The 16,895-nt window shown below is 45.2% G+C and overlaps 2 protein-coding genes and 1 long non-coding RNA gene across 4 annotated transcripts; 1 reads left to right on the top strand and 2 right to left on the bottom strand.

The window, feature by feature from the left end:
- Positions 1-1,183: 1,183 nt before the first annotated feature.
- Positions 1,184-5,169, top strand: LOC101068875 (ankyrin repeat domain-containing protein 1-like). Of its 2 annotated transcripts, XM_029832562.1 has the most exons (9): positions 1,223-1,349; positions 1,737-1,919; positions 2,424-2,549; positions 2,793-2,900; positions 3,521-3,619; positions 3,696-3,794; positions 4,082-4,180; positions 4,617-4,715; positions 5,029-5,169. In XM_029832562.1, exons 1-9 carry the CDS (start codon positions 1,323-1,325, stop codon positions 5,119-5,121), a joined length of 933 nt encoding a protein of 310 aa, XP_029688422.1. In that variant the 5' UTR covers positions 1,223-1,322; the 3' UTR covers positions 5,122-5,169. The 2 variants fall into 2 exon arrangements, with proteins under 2 accessions (XP_029688423.1, XP_029688422.1); XM_029832563.1 differs by lacking the exon at positions 1,737-1,919 and having other exon boundaries at positions 1,184-1,349.
- A 425-nt stretch (positions 5,170-5,594) lies between these two features.
- LOC115248768 (high affinity choline transporter 1-like) lies at positions 5,595-8,563 on the bottom strand. Its single transcript, XM_029832564.1, has 4 exons — positions 8,506-8,563; positions 8,237-8,390; positions 7,605-7,822; positions 5,595-6,375 (listed from the first exon to the last, which is right to left on the bottom strand). The coding sequence occupies exons 1-4, from the start codon at positions 8,524-8,526 to the stop codon at positions 5,854-5,856; spliced, it is 915 nt and encodes a 304-aa protein (XP_029688424.1). The 5' UTR covers positions 8,527-8,563; the 3' UTR covers positions 5,595-5,853.
- Positions 8,564-8,622: 59 nt separating this feature from the next.
- Positions 8,623-9,901, bottom strand: LOC115248769 (uncharacterized). The gene is made up of 4 exons (XR_003887510.1): positions 9,861-9,901; positions 9,548-9,703; positions 8,867-9,015; positions 8,623-8,650 (listed from the first exon to the last, which is right to left on the bottom strand). It is a non-coding gene; the product is annotated as an uncharacterized lncRNA (long non-coding RNA).
- Between the last annotated feature and the right edge of the window lie 6,994 nt (positions 9,902-16,895).

Raw genomic sequence — 16,895 nt, forward strand, 5'->3', positions numbered from 1 at the left:
GACTTCTCATGCCCCGTTGTGCGTATCGCCACCGTGCTGGCCCCTTTTTCTCCACTTTGTGGGTCAAAGGGATGTTAAAAGTCAGAGGGATCTCATCCATGTTGGTGATGTGGCTGGGTGCGGTTATCTTGTCGCGGCAGTAGGTTCGGAAGATGGCCACCCTCTCCTGGTAATCCACGGGCAGCCGCTGCGCAACAGTTGTCCTCGCGTGTATGGAGATCCTCATAAAGCGAAAACACTAAGATTTCTCGATTGCCATTTTCAGCCGCATATTCGATGGCCTGCAGTTTAAAGTAAGCCTCATTCATACGCGTCTCGCTTGATCGGCGCCATTTTAGGGGATCCTTACGCGTAGGTGTGCCACTGATTGATTGGCGGAGCGTTTACCGTAGTGCACCCACCAAAGGCGCACAGCAGATTTTGGAACTCAGTCCAGACACAAGGCGCTCCATATTATAAGGCGCACCGTCAATTTTTGAGAAAATCTCAGTGTTTTAGGTGCACCTTATAGTCGTGAAAATACGGTACATTAGTGAGTCGGAAGCTCTTACAGACTCAGACTGTCACTGTGCATGTCCTGCACATGAGCACTAGATGATCATGGGTCCAAATGGTCCAGGAGGACTTCTAGCAATCACCAATAACCACAGGGTAGAGGACGTTATGGCAACTGACTGGCTCACTGGTTGGTTGAGAGTGAGCTAACACAGTTTGTGCTAAAAGTAACAGTTCATGTTAATGGGATCCGTGAACTGTCAGTCAGACCTCCTACTAATCTCGTGATTGGATATAATGAGAGATGATGAAGATTTAAAGGTGTGACCATTTCTGAGATGCTGTGAAATCATATTCACTGCATATTTATGGCCCTTCTACCAACCATTGGCTATGTTTAACATTATGATTCACTATGTGGTTAATGCTTAAGATAGTGTCAATAAATTAAGACATTTGAATAGATTTGTCTAAAAAGCCGTAATAATGGATAGACTTTTTTTCAACAGAAAGTATTTCCAAGCTAATTAAAAATTACACACGCTTGTTTTAAAGTCCAATATGTTACTTTCAAAATAAGGCATCAACTCAGTCTTAAGAGAAAGCATGTGTGTGTGTGTGTGTTTGTGTGTGTGTGGTGTAAAGGCAGTTGGTGGGCGGGGGGCATCAAACATGGCAAATGAGCACATGACTGCTGCAACTTGATCTGAGTTGAAGATTGATGCAGCTCCAGTATTTAAGAGAGAGAAGGTGACAGCAGCACCGACAGATGGGCAGACATAGATCACACAACAGGACTTCAGCTCTCTTGGACTTTAGAAAGGAACATGGGCCTGCACAGTGTGGAGGAACTGGTAAATGCAAGTTTTGATCAGAATGGACTTAACAACAGAGGGCTGAAGGTTCAAACAAAAGACAATTTCGTGGCTGTGGCTGATGTGGTGTCTTCTGCTGTTAAATGTTCTGTATGATTTCCCTTTGCTTTGCTCTTTAGGTATCCTTAAAAATTCTTTGAAAATAACAAGGGGTAAAACAAAAAAAGTTTTTTTTCCTGAAAATGGATAAAAAATGTCCCATTTGATTTAATTTAACATAAAAACAAATACTAAAAGGAATATGAGGCATTTAAAAAAAAAATCCATTCAAATCTCTTTTAAGGTTCGCTGATGAATTTAAAGTGAAAAATTTTACTCACCTCTGCTGAATAATAACCTCGTGGTCACAAACGTTCCATCTTTCAGGTGTCTGGTAAAATCCATGAAAGCAAAGAGTTAGATGACTTAGAGGGTGGGGAGTATGAGACAGCTGTCAATCAAGAGAAGGAGGATGATCGATGGTCCAACAGGGAGTTGGTGGGTAGGAGCCTTCCACAGCAGCTGGCCAGTGGCAGTGACCAAGAGGAAGTCATTGTAGCAGCGCTTAATGTAAGAACCTGATACTGTACTTACACAAGAAGGGAAAGGAAAACAAGTCCTCATGACAACAGACTGAACCATGTGGATTTCTGGATGGGAGAGATTCACTTGTGTACCATATACAATAGCAATGATTTTGCAAACATGCGCAACTGTCAGTTTTAACCTCTTACCACAAAGACTGAATTCCTTTTCGTGTCTGAACTTGCATTTATGTATAGAATTAATCAGTATTTTTCCATTTCCAAATTCTTCCTGATTATAATCCTACTATTTAAATGGCATTTTAAACAAAGTTCTAATTGTATATTTGGGTTATTACAGTGCAATAATTATTGATGTAAAAATCATAAAGAAAGCAAACAGGCTTTCACCAAGATGTTTGTGGCTTTTATTAAAAATCCTCAGGACATACAGCACTTCCATTTGTATATTGTTGGTCATGTGACCTCTTAAACTCATAGTGGTTCAGAATACACTGTGTTGTGCTGAAACCTCTTTCTGCATTGTCAGAGGGATATAAGTGGAAGACTTAAGCTGGAGACGGTGGATGACCTTTTCATCATTCTACAGCTCAAGAAAAGGAGGAGGGAAAAGAAAACACCTATCCACAAGAAACAACCAGAGCCCAAAGCTTTGGTTAGGTTTCATTTTTAACAGTCATTTTATAGATGTAATTCTGAGGAAACTGTGAGTCGTCATTACTCTAATGCAAAAAAAGACATTTTTACATATTTTAGAGAACTACTTTCATTACTCCAAATTATTTATATGGCTGCTTTTTCCTCCCATGCTGAGCACTTATTGATCTGACTTCAGTCACATTAGAATTAAATTAGGTGCTGACAAAAATGCGCGTTCACATTATTTTTGTTATCTCAGCCTGAAAATGTGAATGGAGAGATGTTTCTAACAGCAGCTCTGGAGAACAAACCTTCACTGGTGGAGAAATACCTGGCTGATGGAGGGAACCCCGACATCAGTGACCATGTGAGAATTGATTCTATAATGTGTTTATTTTATTCAAAATATTAACATAAACAATAATTAAAATCAGTGAGTATATAGTCTATCAATACCAAGCCTGCAAGCCATGAGTAAAGTTCAGCATCAATGACAAAGTCACATTCTCCAAAATCAAATTAAAGCTGAATACTAAACTATAGTGGCTCTGTATGCTAACAATCTAATAGGTTCAATCAGGTTCACTTTACTCCATGAAGTTTTTATTATTAAAATGTGCTACTGCTGCTGGTGGAGAGTTTGTGGTTCTGTATGTATGTTGCCTTCACAATATAAGCCCGCCCGCCCATCCGTCCGTCCGTCCGTCCGTCCGTCCGTCCGTCCGTCCGTCCGTCCGTCCGTCCGTCCGTCCGTCCGTCCGTCCGTCCGTCCGTCCTCTAAACTCATGAGGTTGTGTGTGAGTGTGGAGCTGGGGCCTGTACAAGCTTCAAAGACATCAATTTACATATATACAACATAGAAACCATTAACACCATAAAAGATCAAGTAAAAACTATAACCACAGTAACAAGTTTTTCAATATTTTGTTGCTGAATGTTTTGAGTTGGTGAAGGTATGTATCTGGTAAATTGTTCACAATTGTTTAGTTCAGGAGAACAGCTCTGCACAAAGCTTCGTTCAAAGGGCATGTGGAAATCGTGAAAATGCTGCTGGAGGCTGGAGCCTCGATGCACAAAAAGGACAAGGTAGGATTTAGGACCAGAGAGAGAATGAATAATAACATACAGATACAGATTACACAGCTCTGTAATTGGGTTTCAGCTGGAAGCCACAGCGGTCCACTGGGCCTGCAGAGGAGGAAGCCTTCCAGCTCTACAGCTCCTCCTTGACAAAGGAGCCAATCTCGCCTACAGGGACAAGGTTAGATGAATGGATACCCAATATGTTCTGGATGAGGTTGCCACTCCATTACAATGAGAATACACTCTGTGGAGCACCAGAATGTATTTGATGAAATGTGGTTTCACATGGATACTTTGAAGCATACAGTTGCCATGCTAGGAATTCAGCTTGTCACTATGGAAAAATTAAACTACTCATGATATGAATTTGGTGCCTCAGTACTTTCAAAATATGTACCTGTGATGTAATAGTGTCCACTTTAAACTGGTTAAAAGGAAATAAGAACACTGATGTCATTTATTTAGCTTCACAGCACTCCTCTTCATGTTGCTGTGAGAACTGGACACTGCAACTGTGCAGAACATCTCATCCACTGTGGAGCTGATGTTAACGCCAAAGACAGAGTAAGAAGCCAACACACTTGAAACATAATTCGAAGCAAGTTAGGAATATAACCTCTTCAGTTCTAAGTGATACCACTTAGTATTTTGACAATAAAATGAAATTACTTGTGATGAAAAACTGCTGTCTCCTTAAAGATATCCCTTTGAAGATTTATATGTCAATATTTCCTGTTTGCTTCCTTGAATTTGTTGGTTTGCTGTTTTATAATGATTCTTTTCAGCATTTTCTAGCATTTCATTTACGTAAGAATGAAGTCGTGAATTAAATTGAAAAATGCAAACATCATCTGTTAAATCAACTGGTCAATGATTAAAATGATGATTATAATTAAAATTTTAATTTATTTTTACAAAAATGGATTGTGGAAAACACACCACATAAGAACAGTAATAATATAAACCAGACTGGTTTGTGACCAGCTAATATTCTGACCAGGATGGAGACACACCGATGCACGACGCAGTGAGAATCAATAGATTTAAGATGATCAAGCTGCTGATGGTGTACGGTGCCAGCCTCAACACCAAGAACACTGTACGTATCCAACAACATCCATGCGGTCTCACAGATCCAGACAAAAATAAAAACACTCAAAGTAGAAAGGTCAATGTTAAGTTTTTTGCCTTTGGGGATATTTCAACCCAGTAAATTAACATTTGTGAAATTTAATAGAGGTCCTTTTGGGGCACTAATGAAGTTGTGAGATCTGTTTTTTTTGGTTTTTGAAAAAATTAAAAATTACATTGTTTCAGTTCTCTTGCTGGGAGTCTGTTAAGTAGCAGCTGTACAATGGAAAGAACATTTTCAGAATTTCTGTTCTGATCTGATTTTTGTTTCCCTGCTGCAGGATGGGAAAACCCCAATGGAGACTTTGTATTCATGGCAGAATGGTGCTAAGAAACTACTCTGTAACTTTAGTCAGATTGGACATGACCAGTAGAACCCAGAACATTCTTGTCAAAACAGGAAGCCAATATGAGATTGAGGCTGTGCAGTGGTTAGAGCAGATAATGATGCTTGCCAATTGCCATATAAAAAGATTGATATATGTGAGGCTAATGGCTTTGGGGACCTGAACAGATGCTGTAACTACACAACGACATCAGAGGTTCAGCAGTTTGACCCAGCTTTTTGCAGGGTACAGGAACCTTTAACTGAACTGTGAAATCAAATAACGATGTTTAAGTTATTGTTAAGGTCAATATTGCTGGACAATGTTTTTACATTCTTAATTTTTATTTAACATTGAAAGGAGTGTGCATCCATACAGTGATGTTATTCTTCTTTGACAACATAAATATTTGATAAAAATAAGTAAATGAGCAAAAAATAAGTGGGGTGTTTTGGGTTTATTTGAATACATTTTACCTCAAGATATTTATGTTTTAGAAGTAAAAGAAATGAAGGATGAAGTATGTTTTTGTAATAACTATTTTACCTTAAAAGATGATGGTACAAATAGAAAAGTACCGTATTTTAAATGAAGCTAATGAATAGGAAGAAAAAGTGTTTATATTGACAGAACAAAGCAGGACATGTGAATGTAATGAATGTAAATAATTATATATAATTATTTACATTCATTATTTACATTGTGTGTATGTATTACACACAATGTAAATAATAATTACACAGCAGCACACACACATATGATAAAATGACTTGTCCAATTTCAACAGGTTGATTCCAACATTGGCACTGCGGGGCCTCTGTTCTCACCTGGTGGGACAGTAGCCCCGCCTAATGGTAGGGTTTGTGCTTTAACGTTGAACACATCCCAGGCATCAGGGATCAAATGTTTATTGAAGAGCAGAGACACCAGGTAGGAGACCAGCAGGATGGTGGTTAGGGAGGCCAGCATGCAAATGGTACTGATGGGAGCGTACTGAATGTGCACACCATCTTCAAGAACGGATCCTGGGAAATTAAGTTGAGGCGGTAGGCCAACCAAAGGTTCTCCACATAAGAGTCTTAAAATAAGTCCTACGAGGAAGCCAGCACTGGCACCATAACCATTGGAAATGTTGAAGAAGAGGACACAGAGTAGCTGAGGAAACATTAGGATGTAGGCAATTTCTCCTCCCAGGATCCAAAAGACCATTACACTTGGGTGTAAGAAAGTAAGGGATGTCCCAGCAAGTCCAAACATCACCACCGCCATCCGGATCACCCACCGCATTTCATTTTCTGATGCCTACAAAGGGAGATAATTTAAAAAAGGATTTACCTGACTGAAACTGGCTCAGATTTTTTTTTTAGCATTTTTTTTCTGTGTTGCTTTCAAGTAGCAAATTTTTGGATTTTCTGTACCCTATTTTCACGACTATAAGGCGCACCTAAAACACTGACATTTTCTCAAAAATCGGTGCGCCTTATAATATGGAGCGCCTTGTGTGTGGGATGAGTTCCAAAATCTGCTGTGCGCCTTTGGTGGGTGCACTACGGTAAACGCTCCGCCAATCGATTAGCGGCACACCTACGCGTAAGGATCCCCTAAAATGGCGCCGGTCAAGCGAGACGCGTATTAATGAGGCTTATTTTAAACTGCAGGCCATCGAATACGCGGCTGAAAATGGCAATTGAGCAATCTTAGTGTTTTCGCTTTATGAGGCGTCAGCATCTCTCCATACGTGCAAGGACAACTGTTGCGCAGCGGCTGCCCGCGTATTACCAGGAGAGGGTGGCCATCTTCCGCACCTACTGCCGCAACAACATAACCGCGCCCAGCCACATCACCAACATGGATGAGATCCCTCTGACTTTTAACATCCCTTTGACCCATAAAGTGGAGAAAAAAGGACCGGCACGGTGGCGATACGCACAACGGGGCACGAGAAGTCGTCGTTCACCGTGGTTTTCGGCTGCCACGGAAACGGACAGAGCGCTGGATGACGGAAGGCGAACACTCCTTCACAAAGACTATGAGGCAGCGACAGGCAAGTTATGCCACCATATGCGGGTGGATTGTAGATGCATGGGCTACGATACCGTCTTCATGTATTGTAAGAGCTTTCACAAAATCAACGCTAAACCGGACCCGATAGGTGAGTCCGATTCAGATGATTAAGAAGAGGAATTCGGGATGTTGGACATTGAAATAGTGCAGCTGTCTAATTCAGATACAGAAGATGAAAACTTTGATGGTTTTGTGGCGGAAGAATGAATATTTTGTTCAATAAATGTGTCGAAACTCACTGTTTTACTTCCGTTGTCATTTTTTACTTTATGTTTCAGCATGCGCCTAATAATACGGTGTGCCTTGTGTATGTTCTAAATACAGAAATAGCACCCATAACTGAGAATGCGCCTTTTAATACAGTGCGCTTTATGGTCGTGAAAATATGCAGAATTGTTTTAATAATATTTGATCCAAAAACTAACCTTTACACATCAATTCAAAGTACTGTATATCAAACTATTTACCGTAGTCCTCAGGATCTTCTTGTAGATGTTTGATGAAAAGATGGAAGCAGATGACAAGAGAGCAGAGTCCGTTGATGACATCACAGCTGCACCCACAGCTCCAATGCCAATAACAGAGATGTATGGTGGTGTCAGGTGATGCAGGGTGAGGGGCAGGATTAGACCCGTCTGTCCTCGCTCAAATGGTGGGGGAAAACCATAAGAAGTCTGATTCCAGTCTGACAATAAAAGAATTTAGCAGTCAGGCTCTTCTGCTCTTTATTTTTTTAGAACATGTTGATCATCAAGTGAACGATATTTAAACATCTTGCTACATTAGCAGGTTGGCTAGCAGTGAGGTCAAAATCAAAAATTCTTCTAAGCTCTGTGATAAGGACAGACTCCTTCTTTCCCATAGAAAGAGGATACACAAGTATAATGATATAAGGAGTTACACTTATCCCAATTATGAAAGCTTTAAAAAAAAAAACAAGCAGAATTTATCAAGACAATATTTTGGAATTTTGAATGTATAGCATTTTTACTGTACTAATTTTATATTATTTGATGTTGTGTTTATTTGAAAACTATGTGTTCTGTAGAAGTTTTTATGACTTTATTGCGGCTGCAATAAAAACTTAATTTGTCGTTACCTGTGGATGCCGCAATTGCTCCAATTAGCACAGGAGGAATTCCAAATGTAGGGATGAGGAACGCTGCAGCATAACAACGTAGCTTGGCTGAGGCTGACGAAGATGCCGATAAAGTCCTCTGGTGGAAATCCTGGAAACCGATGTCTCCTATACTCTTGTTTAATGTTGTTTCATACAACAACAAATATGTAAATCCATGGGGCCAGTGTTATATCAGTGTATATATTTATGTAATGTCATTATTTTTATAATAAAATATAAAATTTTACCAAAATCAAAAAGACATCCATCCACTTCCATGCAGTGTGTGAAGTCACAGAACCTACCCAGGGAGGCCTGGAAGGTGTAATTAAAGGAGGGTGGTGGTGATATCGATTGAGGTGGGATCTTGAAGAGGAAAGGGATGCATAACCACTGAAGATGGAAAAAAACACATTATTAATAGGCAAAAAATATGTATTGATTGAAACTACAGTAAACTACAGAGTACTACAGTTTTTCTACAGTAACTCCAGTAAATAAATATGAACAATTTTATTATAGACTAGAATTCTTTTATTCAAGAAATTGCACTAATTTGGCTTAATCAATTTTTTTTAATTGATTTTGAAGGAAATTATGATAGCGCACCGAAGTGATGAAGATAAGTATTAGCTGAATGACATCAGTGTAGGCGACAGAGTAAAGTCCTCCTAGCAATGTATAGGTAATGGCCACTGCGGCAGAGATCCAGATGCATATGGTATATGACAAGTCCAGAATCACACTCATGGTTAAACCTTAGACAAACATGAAATGAAAGCAAAGCAATTAATAAACACAACAAAAAAATAACAATGTGTATGCATCTGCAGTCTCTAGCCACTTTGATCATTTTATCGTCATACAAGTATTTACATACCTACTTATATCATCATGGGGGGGTCAAACTTGATATTTTTAGTCATCAGAGCAATAATATAGATCTTGTAGACTCAATATCTTATTGACTTTTGAATCATTTGCTGCATCAACTGTTTTCTTTTGAAATGCATTTTTTTTGAGGGGAGCAGTTAATATTATTTTCACTCTATTTTAATTTTAGAATGTGACATTTTTTTGGTCATGTGACCCAGAGACACAAAAGGAAAAAAGCCTTTTTATGGCAAGAAAACAAAATAAACTTATACAATTTGTTCAGACTTGGCATCATCATAAATTCACAACAGAAATATAGAAGTCAGTTAAAAGAAGTCAGTTAAAAAACAAACAGCGTAATTATTTAAAGCACATAGGTAAAAAAAAATTCCAGAAGAGAAAGTTTCAAATTACCCAAACTGATCAGTGTTGATGCCACCCAAATAACCTCAGACATCAATACTGCCACAGACAGAAGTCCTGTTAGCTTGTCCCCATACTTGATGTGGAACGGATCCATTATTGTAACATACTTCCTGTCCCTCATGGGCTCAGCAAAGAAAAATCCACCTAAACAAAGATGACACTGTCACACAATTATTGAATTGTCAGTGTTCTTCAATGTTCAAATAGAAATAGACGAGAATGAAATTTAGTCAAGCGGAAAAAGGAAGCATGTGAGATATGGCACATATACACAGTTCCACACATGCATGTATGAACTTACCCAGACAGAATGCTAATGTTGCAGCTAATGGCATCACAGCCAGATTAGCCCCAATTTTGGATCATATACAGTCCTCTGCTGTTCCGATGATAAATGTTCCGCCCACCCAGGTGGCTGTGAGACACATAAAATCAGAGTCCATGCTAATTTATAAATGACGAGTAAAGTTGAAACTGTGATGTGTTTGTTTTTTGTGTGTGAATGTGTTACACTGAGATTACAAATCATTTCTCTGATATAACATAGCAACAGAACCTGATAAAGAAAACTCATATCCACAAAAGCAACTGATTAACTGATTACAGAAAAATGGTTTTTTTTTTTTCCCATGGAGCTTAAATAACATAAAATAAGGTAGTGAACATTAAAACTCACCTTATGTAATGAGCCTTAAGGTTTTGTAAAAATGTGTTCCCCCACAGATGAGACTCTATAATGGAAGTGATACTTGAGTTTCTTGTACAAAGCAGACCATCTGCATGTGGAACTGGTGGGCCCTTTGCCCCCTTTTTAAGAAAGTTTTTTTATCTTAGCTTTCAGTCATCAGCCAGGCTACCAGTAGAAGCCAACGTTACAGTACAATAGGAGTATAATAGTTTTTGTCTGCTTTTACATATTTAAAATATATCAGCTGTAGTCTATTAAAGAATATCACCCGCACCCATATATTTTTGTCGCAATATTAGCATTGGTCCCATTCGAGTTGGAGTTCAATAAATAAAACAAGGGAACAACTTCGTGGAGTCTTTCTTCATCCTGCCAAATTGGTGACCCCCGTACTGGACATGTTCGAGGCAACAGAAGGCAGCATCTCCTCTTCAACCATGTCGCCGCAGCTCAAACAGTTGGCAGTTTCGCCGCATCGGTGAAGCTTCCCGAGTTCTGGCAGAGCGACAGGGCCTGTGGATCCAACACAAAGAGGCGCTTTTCCACCTGCAAGGAATCACTGCTGACGGTAGTCGAAGCTCTGGATCACCAGTCCACCCACCGCACCATGCACCTGCTACAGGTTCCACCGCGGACCAGGAAGTACGCTGCACTCAAACTCCTTCTACGGCGATACAGCCTGTCCAAAAGGCCGGAGTAAACTACTACTAAAGGATGGATTGGTGGTTGATCTCATGGAGAATGTGCTTTCGTTGCTAGGCTTGGCTGAAGACGGCTTCCTTTTCCCGCACATTTTCCTGCGCCAACTCCCGCCCCTGTTCATGCAGCCCTGGCGAACTGTCCGCGTTTGGCTACTGGTGATTCCGTGGTTTGGCCGAAGAGGCGGATCGAGTACTTCTCTCTTCTAGGCATTTATCTGTTCACAGAGTGGCATCAGATACCCTGCAGCCGGCTGCGGAGGACAAGGACCCGGCGGATGGTGGCTGTTGTTTCCGCCCGGAGGCGTCGCTTGCGACTTGTGCTTCTTCCACCAGCGGTTCGGTCGCAGGGCTCAGCGCTTGTGTCCCTCCATGTACGTTCGAGGCAACGGGAAATACCAAAGCAAGCGCTCAGTAGCAGCCGTTGGTGAACAAGAGGAGCTGCTTTTCGTCAAGGACTCCCTGTCTGGTAAAGTGTTTCCTGGTGGACTCTGGCTATCAGAAGAGCCTCCTCCCTCCAACTGACTCGGACCATTCGTCCAGAGGTAGCCGCCCACAGCTGAGCGCCACTAATGGGTCTTCTATTGGGACATTTGTGATACCCTCGATTGCAGGTCCCATTATAGGGGCAGCTTTTCTTTGTGTCCTCTCATTGATGCTGTGTCTTTTGTTACCTTCAGTGTCAGACAGGGGGATCTGGGCCCTTAACGCATGCTAAAATTCTCGGCTTTGGGTAATGATTTTCAGCGTTTACTGGCTGATTTTCCGTCACTGACAACGCCTACGTTCTCTCCCGTGGGGCCGAGCATTTATTGCACCTTAAAAAGGTTTTTCAGCGTCTCGAAGAACTCGGCCTGATTGTCAACCCAGCAAAGTGCCAGTTTGGACTGCCCGTGGTTGACTTCTTGGGCCATCACATTTCATCGCAGGGCGCCATTCCATTACCTTCTAAAGTACACGCGGTGGCAGACTTCCTGCGCCCAGTTGTCGTGAAAGCCCTGCAGGGGTTTTTGGGCATAGTGAATTTCTACACTCGTTCCTCCCTCACGCAGCCCAACTCCTGCTGCCACTTTATGGGGCCTTTAGGTTACGGAAAGCCAATGACCTGGTTGACTGGAGTCCTGAACAGATCCAGGCATTTGAAGCTAAATCTGCCCTTGCAAATATGGTGCTCCTGGCGCATCCTGCACCACGGGCATCCATTGCTCTTACAGCAATGCATCCAATGCGGCTGTAAGTGCAGCGCGTGGCGGGGTACTTAGCAACCCATTGTGGTCTTTAGCCGTAAACTGTGGGACAATGAGCGGAAGTATAGCGTTTTCGATCAGGATTGATCGATTGTTGGCGCTGTACCCTGGCTACACGCCATTTTTCGTTTTCTGCTAGAAGGCTGCTCTTTACAGCATACATCGACCATAATATCGACCATGATATTTGCTATATCCAAGGTAACCAAGCCATGATCTGCTCAACAGCAACACCACCTTGCGGCCATCTCAGAATTCACTATGGACATCCAGCATGTGGAAGGCCAACCCGGTGGCTGAGTGTCTCTCGCGGGTGCTGGTGTGCCCAGTGCATCTTTGGGTTGATTTCTCAGCTATGGCTGCTGACCAGCCCGTGGATCCGTAAATCTTGGCGCTTAAGACCACTGGCACGGGCCTGAAGCTCGAGGATGCAGTAGTACAGGAATGTGTCCTGGCTCCTGTGTGATGTTTTCACAGGCCACCCTCGTCCTATATTGCCAGTGTCCTGGCACCCTAGGGTTTTCAACATGGTTCACTCACTGTCACACCCAGGTGTCCGGGCATCAGTAAAGCTGGATGGGTTTGTCTGGCGTGGCCTAAATAAAGAGGTCAGGGAATGCGCAGCTGCTTGTGTGGGCCCTGTTAGCATGCTAAAGTGCATAAGCAAACCAATTTGCCCCTCGAGCCCTTTACAATTCCCAATAGATTTTTTCGACCATCTGCATGTGGAACTGGTGGGCCCTTTGCCCCCTTCCCTGGTTTTTACACACCTGCTTGTGGTGGTAGATTGACCCATGAGGTGGCCAGACGTGGTTTTATTATCTTCCACGACATCGTGCGTTTCTTTCCGGTTGGGTTGGGCGTTTTGGCTCCTCTACAGCTATCACCTCTGATAGGGGACCCCAGTTAGTTTCCGAGCTTGGTCAGCGCTGGCAAAGTCCCTGGGTACACAAGTACACCGCACTACTGCTTAACATCCTTAGGCTAATGGGTTATGTGAACGTTTTCACAGGTCGCTCAAGGCGGCATTGTGTGCTGCGCTAGCGAATGGTAACTGGGTGGATCGCTTGCCTTGGGTTATGCTCGGGCTGCGTTCAGCCCCTAAGGGGGACCTGGATGCTTTGCCTGCTGAGTTGGTTTTTCGGGCAGCCCCTCTGTGTTCCGGGGGAATTTCTGCCTGAGGATTGTGCTCCTTCTTCCTTTCCTGTTTTATGACCATTTTTGTCCGAGTCCACTTTCACTCCTTCTCCTCTCCACCACTGTTTTCCACAATCGTTTGTGCTGGCAGAGCTCACAATATCTCATTTAGTCTTTGTGTGTCATGATGCTCACCTTTCACCTCTCCATCCCCTGAATGACGGCCCATTTAGGGTGTTGGAGGAGGGCTCCAAGAATTTCGTGTTGGACATGGGGGTCTTCGCATCACATTGGACAGAGTGAAGCCGGCACATTTGGTGGCTGACGAAGTTCCGTTACCGGCCTAGGTCCCCCGGCGGGGCCATCCTCCGTCCAAGGCTCCAATTGTCACAGCCCCATTCCCCCAGTACCTCCTGTCCCGGTAATTTTCCACTCCACCTGCCAGCCACTCCCGTCCCGTCCCGTCAGCTCAACTCCACTCACCTGCAAGCACAGCTGCAGCCGATTCCCAATCAGCCCGGTTTATAAGCTCTCCCTGCACTCTCAGTCCTTGCCAGATTGTTCTTCTGCTTCGATGCAAGACTTTCCAGCGTTATTTCCCTGCCGGATTAGCTGTTACCGACCCTGCCTGTCTTCGTTTCTGCCTGCCTCGCCTGTTTCCCTGGAAAAAACCTACCTGCTTTCTGCCCCTGACCACGACTTCTGCCTCAGTGTTTCTGGTTCCTGCCCGCTCGCACTGGTCCTGACTTCTCAGCGTGGCCCTGACTTCGCTGCTGCTCACCCCAGTCTGCTCAGCTACATCGTCAGCCTCATCTCCTGTAAGCTCCATTACTGTCACTCCTGCCCGCTGTGTAAACGGACTGTACGGTTCCGAGGATTCACATCCTCCCCCCTCGGTTCCGCACTCCGACTCTGCTCGACCCAATCCCGAGCCTGAAACCCATTGACTTTGTGTGGGCCCTGGGGCCTGAAGAACGGCATGTTTCCTGTGCTTCCTTGTCTGCCTGAGTTCCTGTTTTGCCCATGTGCTAATAAGGTCATTATCACGGTCCAGTTTTCCAGTGTGCTGCTTTTGGGTCCTAATCGCAACCGTCACAGTACAATCTGGCCCAAACATGGACCCAGCACACTCGTCACCACCTCAGTCTTGTTTGGACCAAGTGGAGGGAAGGCTCCAACAATTCGAGGCCCAGCTAGCCTCCAAATGCAGCAGAGGCTCGGCAGACGGCGTCGGCTCTGGAGCGGGCATTAACTTCAGTAGCCACCCAGGTCCACAGCTGTGGTCTCTGTGTCCCAACCAGCCGCTCCTGTTCCTGGCTCCCCCGCCAGGCACTGCTCAGAGCCCCCAGAGCTTTATTCTAGGGACCCCAAGGGCTGCAACCCGTTCCTCACGAACTGTTCTATCCTGTTTGCTCTGCAGCCCTACACGTTCGCCTAGGAGGCGGTGAGGGTCGCCTTTACTATCAATCACCTGACTGGCAGAGCACGCCTGTGGGGAACGGCAGAGTGGGAGAGGGACACGCCAGCTTGTTTCTTTCCAGGCCTTCTCTGCGGAACTTCGTAAGGTTTTTGGGCCTGTTTCTCTGGGCCCGGATGCTGCCGTGGGCCTCATGAGTTTGAAGCAGGGAAGCCGGCCCGTTGCTGACTATGCTATCGACTTCCGTATCCAGGCCCGTCTCAGTGACTGGAACTCAGCAGCCCAGTGTGACGCTTTCCTCAATGGGTTAGCGCCATAAATAAAGATGAGCTGGTTTCCTTTGACCTTCCGCCTCCCTCGACAGACTCATCGAGCTGGACAGGCGCATCCAGGCAAGGAGAAGAGAGCTACACCAGCGAGGGGCGGAGCACGTTGCTCGCCTGCGAGGGTCTCCAGCCGCCCCCAACCTTCTCACCGAGCCCGCATCTGGGGGGGCCGAACCCATGCAGGTGGGACGCACCAGTCTGACCCCTGAGGAGCGAAAGCGACAACGCCAGGGGATCCTCTGTCTCTACTGCGGCCAGGCTGGGCACTTCATCTCTCGTCGCCCAGTAAAAGGGAGGGCTCAGCAGTAAACGGGGGTGTTCTGCTGAGCCAGACTCAAGACTCTGCCCCCTGTCCTCGGCCATTGTTTCACATCCGGCTTCTGTTGGCGGGGGGCTCTCACACCCTTGCCACCTTCATTGACTCTGGGGCTGATGTCAGCCTGATCGACGAGGGGCTCGCTGTCCAGCTGGGTATCGACTGGGTTCCTTTACCACATTCAGTTCCTGCCATCTCCTAGGGACCGTCACTCACCTGACCACGCCCATCCACATGTTGCTGTTGGCAACCATCATGAGACTATACAGTTCCACGTCCTGAAGTCACCTCACATCCCACTCATGGGCTATCCCTGGCTCCGTCGTCACAACCCCCACTGACTGGGCAACGGGTTCCATTCTGGGGTGGAGTTCCTCCTGTCACAGATCTGTCTCAATCAAGTTTCTGCACCTCTGCTATCTGTCAGATCCAGTCCGGCCCCCAACCTCCGGGGTGCCCTCTGAATATCATGACTTCCGGGAGGTGTTCAGCAAGGCTAAGGCAACCTCCCTGCCCCCTCATCGGCCGAATGACTGCGCCATAGACCTTCTGCCTGGAACCACGCCTCCCAAGGGTCGTCTCTACTCACTATTTGTGCCAGAAAGAGAGGCCATGGAGGTCTACATTAATGACGCTCTGGCCGCTGGGATCATCCGTCCCTCCTCATTGCCTGCTGGGGCAGGGTTCTTCTTCGTGGAGAAGAAAGACGGGTCGCTAGGCCCTGCATCGACTATAGGGGCCTCAGATATCACCGTCAAGAATCGGTACCCACCACACTCATCGCCTCTGCCTTTGAGCAGCTTCAAGGGGCCATGGTCTTCACCAAGCTGGATCTCCGCAATGCCTACCATCTAGTCCGGATCGGAGGGGGACGAGTGGAAGACTGCCTTCAACACACTCACTGGACACTATGAGTACCTGGTCATGCCTTTCGGCCTTACTAACGCTCCGGCCGTATTCCAGGCACCCATTAATGACATTCTAAGAGACATGCTCAACAAGAGTGTGTTCGTCTATCTGGACGACATCTTGGTCTTCTCCCGTTCCAAGGAGGAACATGTGTATCATGTGCAGGCCATCCTCCAACACCTGCTGGAGAACTCCATCCATCCATCCATTCTCTACCGCTTATCCGGGTCGGGTCGCGGGGGCAGCAGCCTAAGGAGAGAAGCCCAGACTTCCCTCTCCCCAGCTACCTCCTCCAGCTCATCCGGAGGGATCCCCAGGCGTTCCCAGGCCAGCCGAGAGACATAGTCTCTCCAACGTGTCCTGGGTCTCCCCGGGGGTCTCCTACTGGAGGGACATGCCCTGAACACCTCACCAGGGAGGCGTCCAGGGGGCATCCTGACTAGATGCCCAAGCCACCCCATCTGGCTCCTCTCAACGCGGAGGAGCAGCGACTCTACCGAGCTCCTCCCGGATGGCAGAGCTTCTCACCCTATCTCTAAGGGAGAGCCCAGCCACCCTACGGAGGAAGCTCATTTCAGCCGCTTGTACCCGTGATCTT

The sequence above is a fragment of the Takifugu rubripes genome, unplaced genomic scaffold (genome assembly GCF_901000725.2).
Source record: "Takifugu rubripes unplaced genomic scaffold, fTakRub1.2, whole genome shotgun sequence".
Classification (NCBI taxonomy): domain Eukaryota; kingdom Metazoa; phylum Chordata; class Actinopteri; order Tetraodontiformes; family Tetraodontidae; genus Takifugu; species Takifugu rubripes.